Genomic DNA, 26,861 nt, shown 5'->3' with positions numbered 1-26,861 from the left:
TGTTATACACAATAGAAATGTGTTATCGAGACACATTAACAAGTTTGAGTGGATTGAGCAAAAATGATTATTGAGAAAGAGTCCATAGTTATATAGCAGATGAAACTGGAAAGTATAAACGCAATCCAGTAAGAAAGCAGCAATGGCACAATTATGAAAACAAGGGAGAAACCAGATTCAACTGATGGAACTCACCTTTCTCCATGCTGAAATCTGAATGGACTTGAAAGATTTCACTTGCTGGAATGTCGAGTAAAGTATTACTGAACTGTACATGGCACAGTATGAGGGTCTCTGGAAGAAGTATTGTTGTAATGGCCAAGGCCTGACTTGGGGTGCAGGATCCTAATAAGCAGAAAAAGGTAAATAGTTTTATCACTAACAAGAATTTGAAAAAGGGGAGGCTGTTATATAGGAGCAGTTTGGTATCAAAAAACAGAATAGGGGGTCAGTTCTGCTTGACTTGCTACAGCTGTCTAGTTGTTGCCAACTCTGTTAGCTCCTGTTACAATCATGATGAAAGAACAGTATAAGACCCTTGCCTCTGCTAGCTTGTGAATGACTATAGTGGGACCTTCATTATCAATATGATAGGTGTGTCCTTTTTAAAAGGTTTTTGGAATTTCTCAGTGGGAATAAGATTATAGGGAAATTGGATAGCTATTAGAAATACAGCACTGCAGCTGGGAAGTAGCTTTTGTTAAGTCTAGACCAGGGGTCTCAAACTCGCGGCCCGTGGGCCGCATCGGCCCGCCGAACAATTTTGTGCGGCCCGCAGACTAATCCACGAAGTTCAAAATATTTTGGATAAAATTAAGTAAGCCTAGGGGCCTACTTGTATTTTTCATTTCTCTAGCATCCTAGCTAGATATTAGCTTAGTTAACAGCAGTTGTGATGCGAACTACAGTTTCTGGTCGTTTTGTGACACTGAGTAAACTGCATGTACGATTGTGCTTGTTGTACTGATTTTTTTTTGTTTTCAACTGCAGTGAGAAAAGTGTTGCGTAATAGTTGCCTTTTGTAGACCTAGTGCGGCCCGCCAAACGGCTGTGATCTTGCTCTGCGGCCCACATGCTGAGTTGAGTTTGAGACCCCTGGTAGACGGTCTGTTTTCCACAACTATTTAAATATGACTCAAGTCAAAGATCTCTAGAACTTCATTACAAGTGATACCTTAAACAGGAGCTGCATAGCCAGCAAGAAATGGACTGATACCATGGTTGGGTCAGCTGCTATGGATGGCATTCTAGCTAAATAGGAACTGGTGTCCTGTTTAGATGTTCCTCCTGCACTGTTTCTTAATGATTTCAGTTTATTAAAGCCCTTTTTCTTTCTCTTTTTTTTATTTTTTGGAGGCAGGGTAGGAAGAGGCAAAGGAGGAGGGAGGAGGAGAGAAGGTAGTGTGCAAAGGTCACATGCTGAAGTTCTTTTTAAATTGCCAGCAGTCCAGTGACCATTCTTTTTTCTTTTTGTCTTGACAGAGACAGAGAGAAAGAGAGCGGGGCAGATAGGGACAGATAGACAGGAAGGGAGAAAGATGAGAAGCATCAATTCTTTGTTGTGCCATCTTAGTTGTTCATTGATTGCTTTCTCATATGTGCCTTGGCCAGGGGGCTACAGCAGAGCGAGTGACCCCTTGCTCAAGCCAGTGACCTTTGGGCTCAAGCCAGCGACCATGGGGTCATGTCTATGAACCTATGCTCAAGCCAGCGACCCCATGATTAAGCAGGTGAACCCTCACTCAAGCTGGATGAACCCGCGCTCAAGACGGATAAGCCTGCGCTCAAGCTGGTGACCTCAGAGTTTCAAACCTGGGTCCTCCACGGCCCAGTCCGATGCTCTATCCACTGTGCTACCACCTGGTCAAGCTCCAGTGATCATTCTTATCTTTTGGAGTATATTATCAATATCAAAGGAACTGTTATGGATTTCATAATAAGTTGTTTTAGATTTTATTTATGTATGTATGTATGTATGTATTTTTTACAGAGACAGAGAGTGAGTCAGAGAGAGGGATAGACAGGGACAGACAGACAGGAACAGAGAGAGATAAGAAGCATCAATCATTAGTTTTTCATTGCGCGTTGCAACACCTTAGTTGTTCATTGATTGCTTTCTCATATGTGCCTTGACCGCAAGCCTTCAGCAGACCGAGTAAGACCTTGTTGGACCCAGCGCTTTGGGTTCAAGCTGGTGAGCTTTTGCTCAAACCAGATGAGCCTGCGCTCAAGCTGGCGACTTCAGGGTCTCGAACCTGGGTCCTCCACGGTTCGAGGTCTGATGCTCTATCCACTGTGCCACCACCTGGTCAAGCTCCAGTGATCATTCTTATCTTTTGGAGTATATTATCAATATCAAGGGAACTGTTTTATGGATTTCATAATAAATTGTTCTAGATTTTGCTGCAAAAAAACCCTGTGTTTGTAAAATCGTAAGGTAGATGTTATAAAAAAAAATTTAGTACTTTGTAAAACAACCTGGAAATTTTTATAATCATTTTTTAAGACTTTATTTATTCATTTTTTAGAGAGGGAAAAGAGGGAGAGAAGGGAGGGAGGAGCAGGAAGCAGCAACTCCCATATGTGCCTTGACTGGGCAAACTAAGGGTTTCTAACTGGCGACCTCAGTGTTCCAGGTCGAAGCTTTATCCACTATGCCACCACAGGTCAGGTGAACCTGGAAAGGTTTAAAGATCAAGTGTTCTTTTTTTGTGTGTGTGACGGAGACAGAGACAGAGAGAGGGACAGACAGGAAGGGAGAGAGATGAGAAGCATCAATTCTTCCTTTCGGCTCCTTGGCCTCTTTAGTTGTTCATTGATTGCTTTCTCATATGTGTCTTGACAGGGAGGCTCCAGCTGAGCCAGTGACCCCTTGCTCAAGCCAGCGAACTTGGGCTCAAGCCAGCAACCACGGGGTCATGTTTATGATCCCATGCTCAAGCCAGTGACCCTGTGCTCAAGCTGGTGAGCCCACGCTCAAGCTGGTGACCTTGGAGTCTCGAACCTGAGTCCTCCGCATCCCAGTCCGACGCTCTATCCACTGCGCCACTGCCTAGTCAGGTTCCAATGTTCTTAATAAATATTTAGATTATGTTTATAAGAGTAAATATTTAATATGAAAAGAAAATACATTAAGTGCTTAAAAATTGAAGGACAAAAAGGCAATAGGGTTAAAATTACCCTAAGTTTTTTAAATTCAGTTTTTTAATTATAGTTGATATATTATATTAGAAAAGTATCCTAAGTTTTATAGACAGTAATTCAGCAATTATATTCTAGACTTCTGTGCTTTGTTTTGGATGCTCTGTTGGTCAAAAAAGAAAAGATCTGGAATTTCTTCTTTCTTTAGGGAAAGAAAAGGAATAAAAACCTCATAGACTTTGGAGTGGGTCATATCTTTACCTTGTGTGAGTTACTTGCTCTTAGACTGAGTGTTCTCATCTTTAAAATGATGATAATTACTACATGATGAGATTGTTAAATGAGATAAAATATGTAAAAATTCCTAACATAGCAACTGGAATCAATTAGGAGCTTCTTGTATTCTAGTTTTCTTTTCCTTTTTATTCAGTGAGAGGAGAGGGACAGAGACAGACCTGCATGCGCCCCAACCAGGATCCACCCATCAAGGCCACTAGAAGGTGATGTTCTGCCCATGCTTGCAACAGAGCTCTTAGCACCTGAGGCGGAGGCCATGGAGCCATCCTCAGCGCCAGGGGCCAACTCGATCCAATCGAGTCATGGCTGTAGGAGAGAAAGGGAAGAGAGAGAAAGAGAGAGAGAGAGAGAGAGAGAGAGAGAAGCTAGAGGGAGAGGGATAGAGAAGCAGATGGGCGCTTCTCCTGTGTGCCCTAACCGGGAATTACCTGGGACATCCATACACCGGCCGGCACTCTACCACCAAGCCAAACAGCCAGGGGCAGTTTTCTTTCCTCCACCTTTTTTTTTTTTTTTTTTTTTTTTTGTCAGAAAATCATCGTCCAATACAGAATAAAAAAAAGGAAGAAACACAGTAGGCAAATTTGCGGAGGGAATATTTCAGATGTCACCTACTTCAACAATTCTTAAATCTGGGAAAGAATTGTTTCTTAGCCCTATTCCAAATTTATGATATTTCTGGATGGAGTCCATGAATCTGTACTTTTTAAAAATTTCCTTGGGTAAGATTGAAAATCAGCATTGTTTGGAAATATCTGGTTTAGACCACCTCCTATTCTCAGGCAGGGTTATATAACTTGAAAGATAATAGGGACTAGATTGAACCTATTTCAAATACTTAATTTAGCCATAATTTCTCTCAATGACTTATTTGTTAAAGTGGAGTCAATTTTGAAATAAAAAGAAATTTGTTTTGCTAATTCAAAGGGGTAAATGAATTGCAGGAAGATGAGAAAGTTGGGAACAATCACCCACACCTATAAAGAGAGTTCTGACCTTTAAGATTGACACCATTTCTGCTGGTGATGATGAAGAACTTGAACTCAATTGAACTGGGGGTATTGGTGAGATAACTCTTGAGGTCATAACTGAGTGTTAATCTTGATGATGCATTGACAACCACCTATCAGGAAACCAAAGGAAAACCTCTACCTTAATTAATTAATTAATTAATCCATTTATTCATTTTAGAGAGGGCAGAGAGGGAGAGAGAGAGAGAGAGAGAGAGAGAGAAGGAGGGAGGAACAGGAAGCATCAACTCCCATATGTGCCTTGACCAGGCAAGCCAGGGGTTTTGAACTGGCGACTTCAACATTCCAGGTCGATGCTTTATCTACTGTGCCACCACAGGTCAGGCTCTCTACCTAAATTCTTAAAGAATCTTGTTCCCTCTTTCTCCAGCCTTTGTAACTTAATTAACCAAAAGCATCTGTTTCATACAAATTGCTCTTCTAGTGATCACATATTTGAGAACCATGAAAAAAAAATTTTTTTTTTATTTTTCCAAAGCTGGAAACGGGGGAGGCAGTCAGACAGACTCCCGCATGCACCCGACCGAGATCCACCTGGCATGCCCACCAGGGGGCGACGCTTCGCCCCTCTGGGGCGTCGCTCTGTTGCGACCAGAGCCATTCTAGCGCCTGAGGCAGAGGCCACAGAGCCATCCCCAGCGCCAGGGCCATCCCGGCTCCAATGGAGCTTCGGCTGCGGGAGGAGAAGAGAGAGACAGAGAGGAAGGAGAGGGGGAGGGGTGGAGAAGCAGATGGGCGCTTCTCCTGTGTGCCCTGGCCGGGAATCTAACCCGGGACTCCTGCACACCAGGCCGACGCTCTACCGCTGAGCAACCGGCCAGGGCCCATGAAATCTTATATGAGAAAAAAATAACATTTGTTTTTTTCTAAAAGGAGGTGTTTTGCAACTTTAGGTTTTCTCTTTAGTTGCATATAATCTCAACATTTTTTGAAACTTCAAAGTACTTTGGTTTCTCTCAATATACATATAATGTTTTGTCTTATATAGTAGGGGTTTTTTTTTGTTTTGTTTTTTTGTGTTGTTTTTTTTTTTTTTTACAGAAACAGAGAGAGAGTCAGAGAGCGGGATAGATAGGGACAGACAGATAAGAACGGAGAGAGCCTGACCAGGCAGTGGCGCAATGGATAGAGCATTGGACTGGGATGAGGAGGACCCAGGTTCGAGACCCTGAGGTCGCCAGCTTGAGCGCGGGCTTATCTGGTTTGAGTAAAGCTCACCAGCTTGAGCCCAAGGTCGCTGGCTCAAGCAAGGGGTTACTGGTCTGCTAAAGGCCCGCGGTCAAGGCACATATGAGAAAGCAATCAATGAACAACTAAGGTGTCGCAATGAAAAACTGATGATTGATGCTTCTCATCTCTCTCCGTTCCTGTCTGTCTATCCCTCTATCTGACTCTCTCTGTCTCTGTGAAAAAAAAAAAAAAAAAAAAAAAAAGAAGAACGGATAGAGAGCCTGATCAGGCGGTGGCACAGTGGATAAAGCGTCAGACTAGGATGCGGAAGACCCAGGTTCAAGACCCCGAGGTCACCAGCTTGAGCGCAGGCTCATCTGGTTTGAGCAAAGCTCACCAGCTTGGACCCAAGGTCACTGGCTCGAGCAAGGGGTTACTGGTCTGCTGAAGGACCACAGTCAAGGCACATATGAGAAATCAATCAATGAACAACTAAGGTGTTACAACAAAAAACTGATGATTTAAAAAAAAAATTTTTTTTCTTTATTCATTTTTAGAGAGGAGAGAGCGAAGGAGAGAGAGAGAGACAGAGAGAGAGAAGGGGGGAGGAGCTGGAAGCATCAACTCCCATATGTGCCTTGACCAGGCAAGCCCAGGGTTTCGAACCGGCAACCTCAGCATTTCCAGGTCGACGCGTTATCCACTGCGCCACCACAGGTCAGGCAAAAAACTGATGATTGATGCTTCTCATCTCTCTCAGTTCCTGTCTGTCCTTATCTATCCCTCTCTCTGACTCTCTCTCTGTTTCTGTAAAAAAAACTAATAAAAATATGTGAGCCAAATATGTAATTAAAAAAAAAAACGGAGAGAGATGAGAAGCATCAATTATCAGTTTTTCGTTGTGACACCTTAGTTCATTGATTGCTTTCTCATATGTGCCTTGACCCAGGGGCTACAGCAGACCGAGTGACCCCTTGCTGGAGCCAGCAACCTTGGGTCCAAGCTGGTGAGCTTTGCTCAAACCAGATGAGCCCATGCTCAAGTTGGCGACCTCGGGGTCTTGAACCTGGGTCCTCCACATCCCAGTCCAACACTCTGTCCACTGAGCCACCGCCTGGTTGGGCTGTCGGTATTTTTACACTTGTTAAAATTCCTTCTATGAGGCTATGCTTTGGGACAATATTATAACCAACCCAACTATCCTGACAGGGCTCATTGGTTTATTCTTGTATGTGCTCAACCAGGGGTCAAACTCGCAACGTTGGCATGTTGGGATGATGCTACCCAGCCAGGCATCTCCTTTCCTCTTGAAATAACATTCTTCAGGATACCAACATCTCTGTTTTTTTTGTTTCACTTCACTGGTCATTTCTTTTTTCTTTTCTTTTTTTTGCACAAGAGAGACAGGCAGACAGAAAGAGAGAAAGATGAGGAGCATCAACTCAACTTGTCTGGGGGGGCTCCAGCCAAGCCAGTGACCCGTTGCTCAAGCCAGCAACCTTGGGCTTCAAGCCAGCGACCAAGTGGTCATGTCTATGATCCCACACTCAATCCAGCAACCCCACGCTCAAGCTGGTAAGCCCGCACTCAAGCCAGATGAACCTGCACTAAAGCTGGCAACCTCAAGGTTTTGACTCAGTTCTCAGCATCCTAGGTTGAGGATCTATTTACTGCGTCACTGCCTGCTCAGGACACTGGTTATTTCTACACCTGATCTTTTTTTTTTCGTATTTTTCTGAAGTGAGAATAGGGGAGGCAGAGAGACAGACTCCCGCATACACCCGACCAGGATCCACCCGGTAAGCCTACTTAGGAGGTGATGCTCTGCTCATCTGGGGCATTGCTCCTTTGCAACCAGAGCCATTCTAGAGCCTGAGGCAGAGGCCATTCTCAGTGCCTGGGCCAACTTTGCTCCAATGGAACTGTGGCTGCAAGAGGGGAAGATAGGGATAGAGAAAAAGGAGAGGGGGGAAGGGTGAAGAAGCAGATGGGTGCTTCTCCTGTGTGCCCTGGCTGGGAATCAAACCTGGGACTTCCACACACCAGGCCAACGTTCTACCACTGAGCCAACCTGCCAGGGCCTACAGTTGATCTTAGTCAAAAGGCTGAGAAGCGATGCCACTGGTCATTTGTTATAAGTCTCTCGTTGGTTCCTTTTCTTTTCACAGAGCTCTTAATATTGGAGTGTCCCTAGAGCTTACTTATTCCTTGAACCTTTTTTCTGTTGCACTCATTCTCTTGGTGATCTAATGGCTTTAAATATCATCTCTATGCCAGTGGCTCCCAGACTTTTTAAAAAGACTTATTGATTTTAGAGAGAAGGGGAGGAGAGAGAGAGAGAAGTCAGGGGATAGGAGAGGGAAGCATCAACTCGTAGTAGTTACTTCTCATATGTTCCTTGACTGGATAAGCCGAGGTTGTTGTTTTTTTTTTCAGAGTCAGAGAGAGGGATAGATAGGGACAGACAGACAGGAATGGAGAGAGATGAGAAGCATCAATCATTAGTTTTTTATTGCGATACCTTAGTTGTTCATTGATTGCCTTGACCGTTGGCCTTCAGCAGACTGAGTAACCCCTTGCTCGAGCCAGCAACCTTGGGTCCAAGCTGATGAACTTTGCTCAAACCAGATGAGCCCGCGCTCAAGCTGGCGACCTCGGGGTCTCGAACCTGGGTCCTCTGCATCCCAGTCCGTGGCTTTATCCACTGCACCACTGGCTGGTCAGGCAAGCCGAGGTTTTTGAACTGGCAACCTCAGCGTTCCAGATTGATGCTTTATCCACTATGCCACCAGAGGTCAGGCATCCTAGACTTTTATATACAGTTACCTCATGTCCAATTATACATGTCCAAACTGACTGATCTCCAAAACTGTTCCATTTACAATTTCCCCATTTCAGTTGATGGCAACTTAAACCTTTGTTGTTCAATTAAAAATCTTAAAGCTGACTGAGAGGTGGTGGTGCAGTGGATATAGCATCAACCCAAACACTAAGGTCCCTGGTTCGAAACCCTGAGGTCACCAACTGAGCAGGGGTTTGTCAGCTTAAAGGCTTGCCAGCTTGAGTGTGGGGTTGCTGGCTTGAGCATGGAATTGTTGACATGATTCCAAGGTCACTGGCTTGAAGCTCAAGGTCACTGGCTTGAGCCCAAGGTTTCAGGCTTGAGCAAGGGGACACTGGCTTAGCTGGAGCCCCCCAGTCAAGGCATGTATGAGAAGCAATCAATGAACAACTAAAAAAGTGAAGCAACTATGAGTTGATGCTTCTCATCTCTCTCCTCCCTCTCTCCCTCCTGTCTCTCAAATCAATTTAAAAAACTTAAGTCATTCTTGCTTGTCTCACACTCTGCATGTAAGCTGTCAGAAAATTCTATTGGCTCTACCTCTAATAAATATTTAGAATCTGATCAACTTCTTATTACTTCCTCTATTACTACCCTGATCCACCATCATATCTCACCTGGATCACTGCAATAATAGTCTCCCAACTGGTCTCTCAGCATTTTTACTCTTGCCCTTCAGTTTTCTTTTTATTTATTTTTTTTCAGAAGTGAGAAGAGGGGAGGCAGAGAGACAGACTCCTGCATACACCCAACCGGGATCCACCCAGTAAGCCTACTAGGGGGTGATGCTCTGCTCATCTGGGGCATTGTTCCTTTGCAACCAGAGCCATTCTAGCACCTGAGGTAGAGGCCTCAGTACCCAGGCCAACTTTGCTTCAATGGAACCGTGGCTTGGGAGGGGAAGAGAGAGATAGAGAGAAAAGAGAGGGGGAAGGGTGGAGAAGGAAATGGGTGCTTCTCCTGTGTGCCCTGACCAGCAATCAAACCCAGGTCTTCCACACGTTGGGCTGATGCTCTACTACTGAGCAAACCAGCCAGGGCCACCCTTGCCCTTCAGTTTATTACCAACCAGTAGTCACAGTGATATTTAAATTTTTAAAGTTTATTTATTTGAGAGAGGAAAGAAGAGAGAGACAGAAACATCAGTTTCTGTATGTGCCCTGACCAGGGATGGAACTAGCAACATCTGTGCATCAGGACAATGCTCTAACCAAGTTATCTGGCCAAGGTTCACTGTGATATTTTAAAATATAAGCCAGTCTAGTCATTTTCTGGTTAAGAATCTTAACACTATTTCCCTTTATGTTCCAATAAAGCTTGTTGGCTTTTTTTATATCTGATATGTGAGTGTATTCTTTTCTATATTCATATTCCCATATGTAGAAATAGTTGCCCTTGCCTGACCAGGTGGTGGCGCAGTGGAAAGAGCATCGGACTGGGATGCAGAGGACCCAGGTTCGAGACCCCGAGGTCGCCAGCTTGAGCGCGGGCTCATCTGGTTTGAGCAAAGCTCACCAGCTTGGACCCAAGGTTGCTGACTTGAGCAAGGGGTTACTCAGTCTGCTGTAGCACCCCCCCCCCCCGGTCACGGCACATATGAGAAAGCAATCAATGAACAACTAAGGTGTCACAACGAAAAACTGATAATTGATGCTTCTCATCTCTCTCTGTTCTTGTCTGTTTGTCCCTATCTATCCCTCTCTCTGATTCTCTCTGTCTCTGTGAAAAAAAAAAAAAAAAGAAATAGTTTCCCTTGTCTCTTTAACCCTGGTGTTGTTAGGTTTACCTCTCGATATGTTTTCAGCAGTCCTGGGATGTCATAAAAGATTGTTGCTATTCCTGGACTCCTGGCCACCGCTACCCCAGTGACAATGTCTGTTTGTAGAATACTGTCAGTGGAAACCATCCATATCCCGGGTTCACCTAGAAAAGGACAAGAGAAAGCACTTGGCTGCAACCTTTCAATATAAATTGATGGTCACTTTAACCTTACTCAGACTCCAAATTAGTAGACCATCGAAGCATATAGATTTCTCTCCCCAGGAGGAACACCTAACTTTGAGGACACCCTTGTTTTTTGAATGGTAGGTTCCCCTTCATATATAATATCAGCAAAATAAAATAAAAACTACTGACTTTCAGAATCATAAAAGGTACTTAATTCTCCTTAAAGAAAAACTTATTTTACACACAGGGATAACTCTCTGATTAAACTTTGTTAAAACCCTGTTAAGGACAAATCTGCTTTGAGTTACCCATTAATACCAGCAGGAAGACTTCAAGAAAGTGACAACTAGCAAGAGAGGATTTATTTTGGCTTAAATTTCAAGGTGGCAGAGGAATGCCAAAGGCTACGTTAGGTTACTGATCCTGGCATGTGGCCCATTTGTTTCCTAATTCAAAGTGTTATGGATTTAGGATGTCAAAAATATTCCAGAATAAAACAGAGGGACAATCCTGACAAAATCTAGCAAAGAGCTTTTGCTTTATTGACAAGAGATTAACAATCATGGCATTATTAATTCTGTCAACCTTAAAGCAGAGTTAGCTCACCAGCCCTGGATTACATGTTAGTAGTGGCTGGTTGCTTGCAAGTCAGTTTTTACAGGATTTGGAGGAGTTGACCTAGTCTTAATAGAGCTCCCTTTGCATCAAGTCCAATATATATGAGTAATGTTAAAGTCAGGCCCAACATAGGCCCTGGCTGGTTTGCTCAGTGGTAGAGCGTCGGCCTGGCGTGCAGGAGTCCCGGGTTCGATTCCCGGCCAGGGCACACAGGAGAAGCGTCCATCTACTTCTCCACCCCTCCCCCTCTCCTTCCTCTCTGTCTCTCTCTTCCCCTCCCACAGCCGAGGCTCCATTGGAGCAAAGATGGCCCAGGCACTGAGGATGGCTCTGTGGTCTCTGCCTCAGGCACTAAAATGGCTCTGGATGCAACAGAGTGACGCCCCAGATGGGCAGAGCATCGCCCCCGGTGGGCATGCCGGGTGGATCCCGGTTGGGCGCATGCGGGAGTCTGTCTGACTGCCTCCCCATTTCCAGCTTCGGAAAAATGCAAAAAAAAAAAGTCAGGTCCAACATTATATCACTTTACCCAAACACATATACCTGTAATTCCCAGAAGAGGAAATCCAAGTAGACTGGCAAAGCCAAAGCCAGTCTACTTGGATCAATTATTTGAATGCATACACTCAGTCAATGTATATCACTTTGGAAATATGCTATCAGTAAGCCCAAAGAATTAACACTCATTAACCAAAGCCTGATTTTCTTTAACTCAATAGTACTTCTTAGAACAGAAACCCTTTGCTAATCAAGAGAATAATAAAGCCACATATTATTGTGATGATATATATAGGAGTTAGGCCTTCAATGAGCCTCACAAATAAAATAAAAAAATTGTTTTTTTTCTTAATGTTTATTTTTATTGATTTAGAAAAAGGAAGGGAGAAAGAGAGAAAGACAGGAATATCAATCTGTTCCTGTATGTGCCCTGACCAGGGATGGAACTGGCAACCTCTGTTCTTCAGGACAATGCACTAACCAACTGAGCCATCCAGCCAGGGCCAAAATTGGTTCTTAATTTTTTTTTTTTTTGAGAGACAGGATGGGAGAGATGAGAAATATCAACTCATAGTTGTGGCACTTACTTGTTCATTGATTGCTTTCTCATATGTCCCTTAACCAGGGGGCTCCATCTGAGCCAGTGACCCCTTGCTTAAGCCAGCGACCTTAGGTCCAGGCCAGCAACCCTGGGCTTAAGCCAGCGACCATGGGGTCATGTTTATGATCCCACGCTCAAGCTGGTGACCCTGCACTCAAGCTGGTAAGCCCATGCTCAAGCCAAATGAGCCTGCGCTTAAGCTAGTGACCTCAGGGTTTCAAATATGGGTCCTCAGCATCCCAGGCCAATAGTGTATTCATTGTGCCACTGCCTGGTTGGGCCACAAAATTGCTTCTTAGAACTAAAGCTGGCCCTGGCTGGTAGCTCAGTGGATAGAGCATTGGCTCGGAGTGTGAAACTCCTGGGTTCAATTCCTGGTCAGGGCACACAGGAGAAGCAACCATCTGCTTCTCTCCCTATTACCCATCCTTCTCTTTCTCTTCCCCTAACACAGCTTGATTGGTCTGAATGTGTCAGACTCAGGTGCTGAAAATAGCTCAGTACTCAAGCATTGGTCCCAGATGGGGTTGCCGGGTAGATCCCAGTTGGGGCACATGTGGCAGTCTGCCTCACTATCTCCCTTCCTTTCACCAAAAAATATATAAAAAAGAACTAAAGCCTGATTGTCCTTTTCTTCCTTTTATTTCATCCTTTACTGTTTTGTTTTGTTTTTAGTGAGACAGAGACAAAGATAGATGAGAAGCAGCAACTCGTAGATACGTCACCTTTGTTGTTCATTGATTGCTTCTCATACATGCCCTGACTGGGTGGCTCTAGCCAAGCCAGTGACCCCTGGCTCAAGCCAGTGACCTTGGGCTTCAAACCACTGACCTTTGGGCTCAAGCCCATGACCCATGGGATCATGTCTATGATCTCATGCTCAAGTCAGTGACCCCACGCTCAAGCTGGTGAGCCTGCACTCAAGCAAGATGACCCTGTGCTCAAGCTGGTAATCTCGGAGTTTTGAACCTGGGGCCTCAGTGTTCCAGGTCAACTCTTTATCCACTGTGCCACCACTGGTCAGGCGTTTACTACTCTTCAGCTTAGTATTTACTGGAAATGGAGGAGACAGCATGGTTACCATACTCTGTCTACATAATACATTACATAAAGTTATGCATTTGATAAATATGACTGACTGACTTCTCATGGCTGATTATTGAAATAGGCATTAAACTGAGAATTATCCATGAACATGAAAAATAATGAAATACATAAAATTGTTTTCCATCTCAGAGAGGCCCTCAGATTTTAGATAATTTGGAAAAAAATCTTCTCAGGGATAAATTGCTTTGTAATCTTGTCAGTTGTGAGGTTAAGAAAGGGAAGATGGCCTGACCTGTGGTGGCACAGTGGATAAAGTGTCGACCTGGAATGCTGAGGTCGCCGGTTCAAAACCCTGGGCTTGCCTGGTCAAGGCACATATGGGAGTTGATGCTTTCTGCTCCTCTCCCTTCTCTCTCTCTCCCTCTCTCTCTCTCTCTCTCTAAAAAAACTGAATAAAGTTAAAAATAACATAAAAGAAAAGAAAAAGAAAGGGAAGGCATCCAGACCATTTTGGTTGAGGAGGTAAGTACAGAAGCAGATGACATCTCCAACAAAGGTGAGCTTGGTGTCTGGCTCAATGGCATGCTCCACAGCAACAGGAATGTAATCTGCCATGCCTGGATGTCTCCGATCCCAGAGACCCACAAGTGTTACCCCTCTGTTCACAGCCTGGACCACATAAGTATAGTTCCTACTCCCTGGTCCGATAAGCAGTAGGTCATCTCTGAAAGTAGACGTGAAAGGTAGAAACCTCTGAAAAGAGGCAATAGTTAGGAAACAGTTATGGGGGCAGACCCTATTACAACATTTTATGTTCAACAGCTCAAAAATTCAGAAGAAATTCTACAACGGAGAATAAACAACCAGGGACCAAAGATCAGTCTATATATAACCCCATATATATAGTGCCCAGTAAAGCTTTGTTTTAATTAAAATTTTTTCCATTATAATTTTTTGATAATAATATTCCTTATAGAAGCTTTCTGTACTCTAGAATTTGACCGATTTAAAATATCCTGAACTTTTCTTTGTTAAACAACTAATACCATTCTGGTTGTTTTCCATCTTAATGAAAGAAACAAAGATCAGATTACAAGTGCAGGTGCTGAGAGCAATTTACTGCAGCTGCTGTAAAATACTAGCCTAATCCACAAGAACTTCTACCACAGCGTCTGCGCTATTCCTTTGACTTCCATACCTGTTCAGAGCCAGATAAAGCTGGGTGCTGTGTGTGTGGAATTTCTCTCCGATGCTATTATAAAACTGAACAATGAATGTGAGAGACATGCCCAAGGGAAAGGCTGATAGGGTCCTTCCCTTGGCTGTGTATAGCTTGGGTTGGCTGCTTATCCGCAGGTATGTCACTGGTGCTACCTGTAAAAGACAAAACCTACTGGTACAGAGAAGAATGCATTACAGAGGAGCTATGGCCATATTCTTAGATTTATAATCAATGATAAAAGTGGTGTTCCTTTTTCATAGAAAATAGTTAGCTCTTGATTTGAAATGACTTATATCAGAGTGAAAAATTATGACAGTACAGGAAATGGCTTTTAATTATTAAAGCTGTGGGAATGTGAGAGAAGCTGGAACTTTTTTCTCTTTAAGGGAGTGAGAGAGAGAGGACAGGAAGGGAAAGAGATAAGAAGTATCAAGTCATAATTGTGGTACTTCAGTTGTTCATTGATTGGAGAAGCTGGAGCTTTTAAAAATAATTTTATTTATTTAACAATTTTTTCCACTGATTTGAGAGAGAATTATAAATTAGCTGTTCTACTTAGTTGTTCCATGTAGTTGTGTACTCACTGATTGCTTCTCATACACACACTGACTGGAGATTGAACCCATGACATCAGGGTACTGGGATGATGCTTTATCCATTGAGCCACATGGCCAGGCTAATTTTATTTATTTACTTATTTAGAGTGAGAGAAAGAGACAGGAGGGGAGAGCGGGTAAGAAGTATCAATTTGTAGTTGATTTTACTTTAGTCGTACATTGAGAGAGACAGATAGGGACAGACAGACAGGAAGGGAAAGAGATGAGAAGCATTAATTCTTCCTTGTGGCTCCTTAATTGTCTCCTTAGTTTTTCATTGATTTCTTTCTCATATGTGCCTTGACCAGATGGATACAGTAGAGTGAGTGACCCTTTGCTCAAGCCAGCGACCTTGGGCTCAAGCCAGTGACCTTGGGCTTCAAGCCAGCGACCTTTGGGCTCAAGCCAGTGACCATGGGGTCATGTTTATGATCCCACACTCAAGCCAGTGACCCCGTGGCTCAAGCTGATGAGTTAGCACTCAAGCTGGATGAGCCTATGCTCAAGCTGGCGACTTCAGAGTTTTGAACCCGGCTCCTCTGTATCTCAGTCCGACGCTCTATCCACTGTGCCACTGCCTGGGACGTCTGCTCACCTGGCCGATGTTCTAGCCACTGAGAAAACTGGCCAGGGCCTTAATTCTAAACTTTTTATTTTTTATTTAGGAACACTGAGGTCAACAGTTTGAAATCCAGGGCTTGCCTGACCTGTGGTGGTGCAGTGGATAAAGCGTTGACCTGGAAATGCTGAGGTCGCCCTGGCCAGTTGGCTCAGCGGTAGAGTGTCCACCTGGCGTGCGGGGGACCCGGGTTCGATTCCCGGCCAGGGCACATAGGAGAAGCGCCCATTTGCTTCTCCACGCCCCCCCCCTTCCTCTCTGTCTCTCTCTTCCCCTCCTGCAGCCAAGGCTCCATTGGAGCAAAGATGGCCTGGGCACTGGGGATGGCTCCTTGGCCTCTGCCCCAGGCGCTAGAGTGGCTCTGGTCTCAGCAAAGCGATGCCCCGGAGGGGCAGAGCATCTCCTCCTGGTGGGCAGAGCGCCCCTGATGGGCGTGCCGGGTGGATCCCGGTCGGGCGCATGCGGGAGTCTGTCTGACTCTCTCCCCATTTCCAGCTTCAGAAAAATACAAAAAAAAAAAAAAAAAAAAAAAAAAAAAAGAAATGCTGAGGTCGCCGGTTCGAAACCCTGGGCTTGCCTGGTCAAGACACATATGGGAGTTGATGCTTCCTGCTCCTCCCCCCTTCTCTCTCTCTGTCTCTGTCTCTCTCTCTCTCTCCCTCTCTCTCTCCTTTCTAAAATGAATAAATAAAATTTTAAAAAAAGATTAAAAAAAAAGAAATCCAGGGCTTGCCTGGTCAAGGCACTTATGGCAAGCAACCAATGAACAGCTAGAGTGAAGCAACTACTTCTCATCCCCTGCCCACCTCCCTCTGCAAAATCAATCAATAAAAAAAAAATAAACAAACAGAACAGAAACACACCCATAGATACAGAGAACATTTTTTTTTTTTTTTTGTATTTTTCTGAAGCTGGAAATGGGGAGAGACAGACAGATTCCTGCATGCGCCCGACCGGGATCCACCTGGCACGCCCACCAGGGGCGAAGCTCTGCCCACCAGGGGGCGATGCTCTGCCCATCCTGGGCATGGCTATGTTGCGACCAGAGCCACTCTAGCGCCTGAGGCAGAGGCCACAGAGCCATCCCCAGCGCCCGGGCCATCTTTGCTCCAATGGAGCCTTAGCTGCAGGAGGGGAAGAGAGAGACAGAGAGGAAGGAGAGGGGGAGGGGTGGAGAAGCAGATGGGCGCCTCTCCTGTGTACCCTGGCCGGGAATCGAACCTGGGACTTCTGCACGCCAGGCCGACGCTCTACCACTGAGCCAACTGGCCAGGGCCAATACAGAGAACGTTTTGATGGTCCAGATGGAAGGAGGTTTGAGGAGAAGGGTGGAAAAGGTGAAAAGGGTGAAGGGATTAAGAAGAACAAATTTGGGCCCTGGGCTGGTATCTCTCAGTTACTTAGAGCCTCAACCCAATATGATATGGTTGTGGGTTTTTTCCCCTGGTCACGACACATACCGGAATCGATCAATCAATGCATAAATAAATGAAACAACAAGTCAATATTTCTCTCTCTCTCTTTCCCTACCTCCCTCTAAAATCAATAAGTTAAAAAAATATTTTAAAGCTCTGGCTGGGTGGCTCAGTGGATAAAGCATCAACCCTGCAGAGTACATATGAGAAGCAATCAATGAGTATACAACTAAATGGAACTAAGTGAAACAACAAGTTGATGCCTCTCTCTATTTCTCTCTCCTCTCTTTCCTTCTCAAATCAATGAAGAAAAATATTTATTAAAAAAAAGTACAAATTGGTTGTTACAGAGTAGTCATGGAGGTGTAAAGTACAGCATGGGGAATATAGTCAATAATATACATTCTAATAATTATATATAGTGTCAGATAGGTACAAGACTTATCAGGATGATCACTTAGTAAGTTATATAATGTCTAATAACTGGGTTTTACACCTGAAACTAATATAATATTGTATGTCAACTGTAATTGAAAAATAAAAATGATTTTTTTTTAAATTTTAGTGAAAGAAGGGGAGGCAGAGAGACAGGCTCCTGCATGTGCCCTGCCCAGGACCAGGATCCACCGGCAAGCCCACTAGGGGGTGACGCTCTGCCTATCTGAGGCCCTTGCTCTGTTGCAACCAGAGCCTTTTTTTTTAGCACCTGAGGCAGAGGCCATGGAGCCATCTTCAGAGCCTGGGGTCAACTTACTCTAATTGAGCCTTGGCTGCAGGAGGGGAAGAGAGAGAGAGAGAAGGGAGAGGGGGAAGGGTGGAGAAGCAGATGGGCGCTTCTCCTGTGTGCCCTGCCCGGGAATCAAACCTAAAACATCCACATGCCAGGCCAATGTTCTACCATTGAGCCAACTGGCTAGGGCCCAAAATGATTTTTAAATATTTTATTTATTGATTTTACAGGATGGGGGCGGACAAGAAGTACTTGCTTCACTCCTGCTGTTCATTAATTCCTTGTCATATGTGCCTTGACTGGGCAAATCCAAGGTTTTGAACTGGCGATCTCAGCATTCCAGGTCAGCACTTTACTGCACTACAACAGGCTAGGCTTGTTTATTTGGATTCAATTGTTGATATATATATATTTATTGCCATCTTATTGTTCATATTTTTTTAATCTTTTTTCCCCTTCTTCTTAAAAAAGACCCTTTAACATTTCATGTAATACTGGTTTGGTGGTGATGAACTACTTTAACTTTTTCTTGACTGGGAAGCTCTTTATCTGTCTTTTGATTCTAAATAATAGGTTTGCTGGGTAGAGTGATCTTGGTTGTAGATTCTTGCTTTTCATCACATTGAATATTTCTTGCTACTCCTTTCTGGCCTGCAAAGTGTCTGTTGAGAAATCAGCTGACAGTCTTATGGGAGCTCCCTTGTAGGTAACTAACTGTTTTTCTTCTGCTATTTTTAAAATTATTTGTCTAAGATCTTTTGCATTTTTAAAAATTATTTTAAATGTTTATTTTATTGATTTTAAACAGAGAGAAAGGGAGAGAGAGAGAGAGAGAGAGAGAGAGAGACAGGAACATTGATCTGCTCCTGTATGTGCCCTGACTAGGGATCTAAACAGCAACTTCTGCACTCTAGGATGATGCTCTAGCTGACTTAGCTCCTTTTGCGTTTTAATTTTTATGTGTCTTGGTGTGGGCCTCTTTGGGTTCATTTTGTTTGGGACTCTCTGTGCTTCCTGAACTTGTATATGTATTTCCTTCATCAGGTTAGGGAAGTTTTCTGCCATTATTTTTTCAATTAGGTTTTCAAATTGTTGCTCTCTCTCTCTTCTCCTTCTGGCACTCTCATGATGTGAATGTTTGTATGTTGAAGTTTTCCTAGAGCTCCTACAGTATCCTTATCTTTTTGGTTTTTTTTCTTTTTTCTGTTTTTTAAAAAATATTTTATTTATTGATTTTACAGAGAGAGTAGAGAGAGAGAGAGGTAGAGGGGAATGAGAAAACTCACTTGTTGCTTCACTTTAGTTGTTCATTTATTTCTTTTATTAAAAATATTTTATTTATTGATTTTTAGAGAGAGGAGAGAGAAAAAGGGGAGAGGAGCAGGACACATCATTTCACAGTCGTTGCTTCTCAAGTGCCTTGACTGGGCAAGCCCAGGGTTTCAAACAGGACACCTCAGTGTTCCAAGTCTATAATTTATCCATTGTACCACCACAGCTCAGGCATTCATTGATTTATTGTTGTAGTACCTTGACCAGACAAGCTTAGGGCTTTGAACCAGTGACTTCAGTGTTCAGGTTGACACTTTATTCACTGTGTCACCAAGAGTAGGCTCTTTTTGCTGTTTTGATTGGATGTTTTTTGCTTCTTTATATTCCAAATTGCTGATTTGATTCTCAGCTTCATCTACTCTACTGTTGATTTCCTATAAAGTATTCTTCATTTCAGTTATTGTATCCTTCATTTCTTTTTTTTTTTTTTTTTTACAGAAACAGAGAGAGAGCCAGAGAGAGGGACAGACAAGGACAGACAGACAGGAACGGAGAGAGATGAGAAGCATCAATCATTAGTTTTTCTTTGTGACACCTTAGTTGTTTATTGATTGATTTCTCATATGTGCCTTGACCGTCGGCCTTCAGCAGACCGAGTGACCCCTTGCTCAAGTGAGCGACCTTGGGTCCAAGCTGGTAAGCTTTGCTCAAACCAGATGAGCCTGCGCTCAAGCTGGCAACCTTGGGGTCTCGAACCTGGGTCTTCTGCATCCCAGTCCGATGCTCTATCCACTGCGCCTGGTCAGGCTGTATTCTTCATTTCTGACTGCTTCTTTTTTATAATTTCTATATCCTCACTAAGTTCCTTGCTCATCCTTATAACCATTGTTTTGACCTCTGTATCTGGTAGTTTGCTTGCCTCCATTTTGTTTATTTTTTTTACTGGAGTTTTTTTTATTTGGGACATTTGCTTTGTCTCTGCATTTTGGTGGCTTCCCTATGTTTGTTTCTATGTATTAGGTAAAGCTTCTACATCTCCCAGACTTGGCAGAGTGGTCTTGTGTAATAGGTATCCTATAAGGCACAGTCCACCAAGTTGGGTGCTCCAGAGGCACCCTTGTGTGGGCTGTGTGTTGTAGTTGAGCCTTGATTGCTGTTGGCATCACTGTGAGGGATTGACTCCCAGCTGATAAGCTGTGAGGACCAGCTATGACTACAGCAGAGGATCTATTGTGTGAGAGTTAACCCTACAGTGCCAGACTTGCTTCAGTGGGGCTTTGATGCTCACCAAGTCTGCCTCTTGAGTGTGTTGCTTATAGAGATGGCATGGTCTGAAGCTGTCTACCAGTGCATTGTCTCTGGGGCCTCCTAAGAGGTGCAGGGCCAGCCACTGCTTGTCCCCTGCCTGGTGCCACCTAGTGTAAACTACAGAGTGATATGCAGATGGCTGCTACTTGTGCTGGGTGGCCTTGGAGGTGCCCAGAAGAGACAAATTGTGAATCAAGGCCAGCTGCTGGCTAGGGCCAGGTCTGGGTCTATTTAGCAATAGGTACAGGTTATACAGAAGCCAGATGCTACTTGTTTGAGAGATTTTAGTAAAGTCTGAAGCATGAGGCCATTCATATGAGGCCATTGGGCTTGGGTGGGCCCATAAGTTTAGTGAAGCAGGGTCTCAGGGAATCACCTGAGCAGAGTGAACAGTGTAAGTCTGCTTGATAGAAACTTAGATATGAAGCCTGCCTCCTAACTCTGTGGGTGGTGGTGGTGGGGTCTCAAAAAAGAAACAATGGCCTTGGCCCTGACCAGTTGGCTCAGTGGTAGAGTGTTGGCCTGGCACAGGCATGACCAACATATGGCCTTCTGGCTGGATCCAGCCCGTGTAATGAGTTTATATAGCCCATGATTAAATTTTGAATATTCTCTGCTACTTTAAAATCTCAGCTACTCAGAAGCAGAAGCGTCTTTGATTATTGCAAATCGAGATATTTAAGAAGATAGTGATACATGGAAAAGAATTTCACGTGTGACTAATCTAGGGTTAATAATTGGTCAAATGGATTTGTGATACTTCTTTATTTTTTAAAAAAATTCCATTATAAAGATTTACAACTTTTGTACTCTTCTGTACTCGATATGAACTATTTGATGTTTAGTGGTGATGTGAAACCCACATTCTTTTAGGAGGAGTTTGCCAGTGTGCACCCAAGGTCAAACAATTAATTATTTTTGTGGTCAAGTGTGCTGAATCAAGTGGCATTGTAGCATAGACAACAGCTGCAGTTGATAACTGAAAACATGTCCAGGCTGTTTGTAAAACAAAAATAATTGTTTGATTTGCAATATAAACCCTTCAAGCTCATTCTATTAATTAAATGTTGTTTCAATTGATTGTGATACAGTTTGGATATTTATATGGTATATAATTATATTTTTATTAAAATCTATTTTTATTAAAATAATATTGTATATTAAAATATTTTTCACTCACATTTATTCATATACAAATTACATAATAAAATTTTGTTTACTTAAATGAATTGTTTTTGTATTTAACATTTTTTGTTTTGTTTTGTTTGTATTTTTCTGAAGCTGGAAACGGGGAGGCAGTCAGACAGACTCCCGCATGCGCCCGACCGGGATCCACCTGGCACGCCCACCAGGGGGCGATGCTCTGCCCATCTGGGGCGTCACTCTGTTGCAACCAGAGCCACTCTAGCGCCTGGGGCAGAGGCCACAGAGCCATCCCCAACGCCCGGGCCATCTTTTTGCTCCAATGGATCCTCGGCTGCGGGAGGGGAAGAGAGAGACAGAGAGGAAAGAGAGGGGGAGGGGTGGAGAAGCAGATGGGCGCCTCTCCTGTGTGCCCTGGCTGGGAATCAAACCCGGGACTTCTGCATGCCAGGCCGACGCTCTACCACTGAGCCAACCGGCCAGGGCCTGTATTTAACATTTTCTTATTTTAATATTTCATCCGGCCCGTGAAAAAAGTTTTCCTTTTAATCTGGCCTGGGGGAAAAAACTGTTGGCCATGCCTGGCTTGGCATGTGGATGTCCTGGGTTTGATTCCTGGTTAGGGCACACAGGATAAACAATCATCTGCTTCTCCACCCCCCCACTTCCCCCTTCTCACTATCTCTTTTCCCCTCCTGAAGCCATGGCTCCATTGCTTCAAGCACATTGGCCCTGGTTGCTGAGGATGGCTCCATGGAGCTTCCACCTCAGGTGCTAAAAATAGCTTGGCTATGAGTATGGCCCCAGATAGGCAGAGCATTGGCCCCAGGCAGGGTTTGCTGAGTGGGTACCAGTTGGGGTGCATTGCAGGAGTCTGTCTCTCTATCTCTCTCCTCCTTGCACTTGGAAAAGAAAAAAGAAAGAAAGAAAAAGAAAGAAACAATAGCAGCTGCCAGCACTTTTATCTGGCAGAAAGCTGCCCCCCTGCCCCAGCTCCTCCCCAAATGCCAGACAATCCAGTTTCTCCCTATATGCCCCTGGTTCCTTTCAAGCTGCTGCCCCAGTGCTGGAGCTCAGAAGGAGTGAGTCTGAGTAAGTCTGTGTGTGGACCCTTTAAGAGGAGCGACCTAGGAACCAGCTTGAGCACAGGGTTGCTGGCTTGAGCCCAAAGGTCGCTGGCTTGAAGTCCAATGTCACTGGCTTGAGCCCAAGGTTGCTAGCTTGAGAAAGGGGTCACTTGCTCTGCTATAGCCCCCCAGTCAAGGCACATATGAGAAAGCAATGAACAACTAAGGTGACACAACAAAGAATTGATGCTTCTCACCTCTCTCCCTTCCTGTCTGTCTGTCCCTATCCGTCCCTCTCTCTGACTCTCCCTCTGTCTCTGTCAGGAAAAAAAAAAGAGGAGCAACCTGGGACTCCTGCAGCGTTCCGTCTCTCTCAGCCACAATCCCAGTTGGTTTCTACAGCCAGAAGTTACGGGGACTTCTCTTCCTGGCACTGAGACCTTGGGCTTGGAGGCCTTGCTTGGGGCTGGGACCCCTTGCTCCTCAGGAGGAACCTCCACAAACAGCCAAGATATTCCTCCCAATTTTAAATCACCACACATGGGTGTGGCACTAGCCCATTCCACATCTCTGCCCAACCTACCAGTCTTAACGTGGCTTCTTCTTTAAATACCTACTTGTAGGATTTCCATTCAGCTACATTTCAGGCAGTTGTGAATGATGGTTGTTCTGTAGTTTAGCTGTAATTTTGACGTGGTTGTGGGAGGATATGAGTATTGCATTTACCTACACTGCCATGTTGATTGGAAGATCCAAAGCCTAAATTTTTTTTTTTTGTGACAGAGAGAGAGAGAGAGTCAGAGAGAAGGACGGATGGGGACAGACAGGCAGGGATGGAGAGAAATGAGAAGCATCAATTCTTCATTGCAGCATCTTAGTTGTTCACTGTTTGCTTTCTCATATACACCTTGACCAGGGGGCTACAGCAGAGCAAGTGGCCCCTTTCTCAAGCCAGTAACCTTGGGCTCATACCAGTGACCTTGGGTTTCAAGCCAGCAACCTTTGGGCTCAAGCCAGTGACCATGGGGTCATGTCTATGATCCTATGCTCAAGCCAGCGATCCTGCACTCCATCTGGTAAGCCTGCACTCGAACCGGATGAGCCTGCCCTCAAGCCAGCGACCTTGAGCTTTCAAACCTGGGTCCTTTGTGTCCCAGTCCAATGCTCTATCCACTGCGCCACTGCCTGGTAAGGCCCTAAAATTTTTTTAAAAAATATTTTAAAATTGATTTTTAGAGAGAAAGAAGAAGGGATAGATAGAGAGAAACACCAATTTGTTGTGTTCCACCTATTCATGCATTCATTGGTTGTTAATTTATTTATTTTTCTGTGGCGGAGACAGAGAGAGTCAGAGAGAGGTACAGATAGGGACAGACAGACAGGAAGGGAGAGACATGAGAAACATCAATTCTTTGTTGTGGTTCCTTAGTTGTTCATTGATTGATTTCTCATATGTGCCTTGACAGGGGGGCTACAGCAGACCGAGTGACCCCTTGCTTGAGCTAGTGACCTTGGACTCAAGCTGGAGAGCCTTGCTCAAACCAGATGAGCCTGCACTCAAGCTGGTGACCTTGGGGTCTTGAACCTGGGTCCTCCACATCCCAGTCCGATGCTCCATCCACTGCGCCACCGCTTGGTCAGGCCATTGGTTGTTTCTTCTGTGTACTCTGACTGGGGTTTGAATGCACAACCTTGGCATAATGGAACGATGCTCTAACCAACTGAGCTACGTGGCCAGGACCCAAAGCCTAATTTTTAAAATGTTTATTTTTATTGATTTTAGAGAGGGAGGGAGGGAGAGAGACAGGAACGTCAATCTTTTCCTGTGAGTCCTGACTGAGGATCAAACTGTCAACCTCTGCATTTCCGGAAAATGCTCTAAAGAACTGAGCTGTTTGGCCAGGGCCTAAGGCCTAATTTCTTTTTTTTTTCTTTTCTTTTCATTTTTCTGAAGCTGGAAACGGGGGAGGCAGTCAGACAGACTCCCGCATGCGCCTGAGATCCATCCGGCATGCCCACCAGGGGGCGATGCTCTGCCCATCCTGGGCGTGGCTCTGTTGCATCCAGAGCCATTCTAGTGCCTGAGGCAGAGGCCACAGAGCCATCCCCAGCCCACGGGCCATCTTTGCTCCAATGGAGCCTCGGCTGCCAGAGGGGAAGAGAGAGACAGAGAGGAAGGAGAGGGGGAGGGGTGGAGAAGCAGATGGGCGCTTCTCCTGTGTGCCCTGGCCGGGAATCGAACCCGGGACTCCTACACGCCAGGCCGACGCTCTACCGCTGAGCCAACTGGCCAGGGCCCTAAGGCCTAATTTTGATAGCAATCATTCCACACTTCTCCCACACCAACCCTCTTGCCCAAGCTGTTTAGAAGACAGTCATACCAATTTGAGGCTAATCCTTTTTATAACAAGAACTCTACAGGTCACTTTAATTTGATGGTTTAGAATAAGATTTTCCTCTTATCTTACAGTTCATTTCTGACTTCCAGAGAAGTTTCTAGTTCTTAAAAAAGGAAATCTATTCTTAAGGACATGGTATTCCTTTTGTTTGTTTGTTTGTTTTCAGTAATAACCTTAACTTACCTGAACTGCAGTTATGGTTGTTTGGTTGACTCCAAAAGGTTCAATAGAAGTGACTTCCAGCACGGCAGTACCTGCAACAGAACCAGCTCTCAGGAGCCCTTCACCATCCTCCTCAATGACAGATGAATTAGGGAAACACTGGAGAACACGGGAGCTCACAAAGGCAGCCCCTTCCCTAGAGAACAAACAGAGTAAGTGACATCTCTTGGGAACACTGTTTTTGACCAGAAAGAAAGGGGTAAAGATGGTCAGGATTACTGTTAAAGGCTATACTGTGAGGAAACTGCTTGCCATTCTCCACACTGTATGCTTATTTGTTCCTCAGGTAAAAGTCTGCCTTTGGATTATGCTTATCTTTTATAAACCAAATTACATCACATGTTTATCATTAAAAATTAGTCAGCCAGAAGAAAGAAATTGAAACAGATATTCAAATACTTGTACATAAATGTTTATAGCAGCACTATTTACAATAGCCTAAAGGTGAAAATAACCAAACTGTCCATCAATGGTTGAATAGATAAACAACATTTTATATACATACAATGAAATATATATTTATTCATAAAAAATGAAGTTCTGATATATACCATAACATGGAAGAACCCTGAAAACACTATGTTAATTGAAGGCAGCCAACACAAAAGCTCATATTTTGTATGATTTCATTTATATGGAATACACAGAATAGTTAAATTCATAGAGACAGCTGATCAGTGGTTGCCAGGGGCTGAGATAAGGGGAGGTGGGGAGTGACTACTTAATGGTATGGTATTCTTTTGTAATAATGAAAATGTTTTGGAAGTAGACAGAGGTAATGGCTGTACAATTTTGTGAATGTATTAAATGCCACTGAATTGTACATTTTATTTATTTATTTATTTTTTTAATTTTAATTTTATTTTATTTATTCATTTTTAGAGAGGAAAGAGAGATGGAGAGGGAGAAAGAGGAGAGAGAGACAGAGAGAGAGAAGGGGGGAGGAGCTGGAAGCATCAACTCCCATATGTGCCTTGACCAGGCAAGCCCAGGGTTTCGAACTGGCGACCTCAGCATTTCCAGGTCGATGCTTTATCCACTGCGCCACCACAGGTCAGGCCTGAATTGTACATTTTAAAATGGTTAATTCTGGCTTGGCTGGTAGCTCAGTTGGTTAAGGCATCATCTCAATATCCCAAGGTTGTGGGTTCTATCCCTGATCAGGGCACATACAAGTATCAACCAATGAATGCATAAATAACTGGTATAACAAATCAATATTTCTCTCTCTCTCTCTCTCTCTCAAGTCAATAACAATTTTTTAATGGTTAATTTTATGTTATATGAATTTCATCTCAACCAAAAAAATTATTTGTGGGTTGGAAAAATCACCTAGAAGGCAATAGTTCTTTCATTATGCAATGTTTTACTGAGTGTGAAGTCAGAACCTGGCCTGTCTTTTTCTATTATCATTACCTGTTGGTATGAAGTTTGAGATGAGAATTCATGGGCATTAGAATTTGCTCAGATTGGCACCCTGGATAGAAAAGTTGGAGTTTTTCGAACACCTATAATGAGAAAATATTTTTTTTCCTCACTTCTGGAAAAGACAAATGACCTTTACAACTATAAATCAAGCCCTGGCCGGTTGGCTCAGTGGTAGAGCGTCGGCCTGGTGTGCAGGAGTCCCAGGTTCGATTCCCGGCCAGGGCACACAGGAGAAGCGCCCATCTGCT

At 44.1% G+C, this 26,861-nt stretch overlaps 1 protein-coding gene across 2 annotated transcripts in view; it reads right to left on the bottom strand.

Moving 5' to 3' along the window:
- The window catches only part of NUP210L (nucleoporin 210 like), a 146,830-nt gene that overhangs the window by 5,733 nt on the left and 114,236 nt on the right, over positions 1 to 26,861 (bottom strand). For both annotated transcript variants that reach the window (XM_066362390.1, XM_066362391.1), the window contains exons 29-35: positions 26,602 to 26,693; positions 25,147 to 25,321; positions 14,391 to 14,566; positions 13,699 to 13,916; positions 10,268 to 10,404; positions 4,435 to 4,561; positions 196 to 345 (exon numbers count right to left, since the gene is read on the bottom strand). In XM_066362390.1, coding sequence (XP_066218487.1) covers positions 196 to 345; positions 4,435 to 4,561; positions 10,268 to 10,404; positions 13,699 to 13,916; positions 14,391 to 14,566; positions 25,147 to 25,321; positions 26,602 to 26,693 — 1,075 coding nt within the window. The remainder of the gene's footprint in view (positions 1 to 195; positions 346 to 4,434; positions 4,562 to 10,267; positions 10,405 to 13,698; positions 13,917 to 14,390; positions 14,567 to 25,146; positions 25,322 to 26,601; positions 26,694 to 26,861) is intronic.

The sequence above is a fragment of the Saccopteryx leptura genome, chromosome 2 (genome assembly GCF_036850995.1).
Source record: "Saccopteryx leptura isolate mSacLep1 chromosome 2, mSacLep1_pri_phased_curated, whole genome shotgun sequence".
In the NCBI taxonomy this organism is placed as follows: domain Eukaryota; kingdom Metazoa; phylum Chordata; class Mammalia; order Chiroptera; family Emballonuridae; genus Saccopteryx; species Saccopteryx leptura.
Note: the sequence above shows the minus strand (reverse complement) of the source record. Positions and strands in the feature narration are given on the sequence as shown.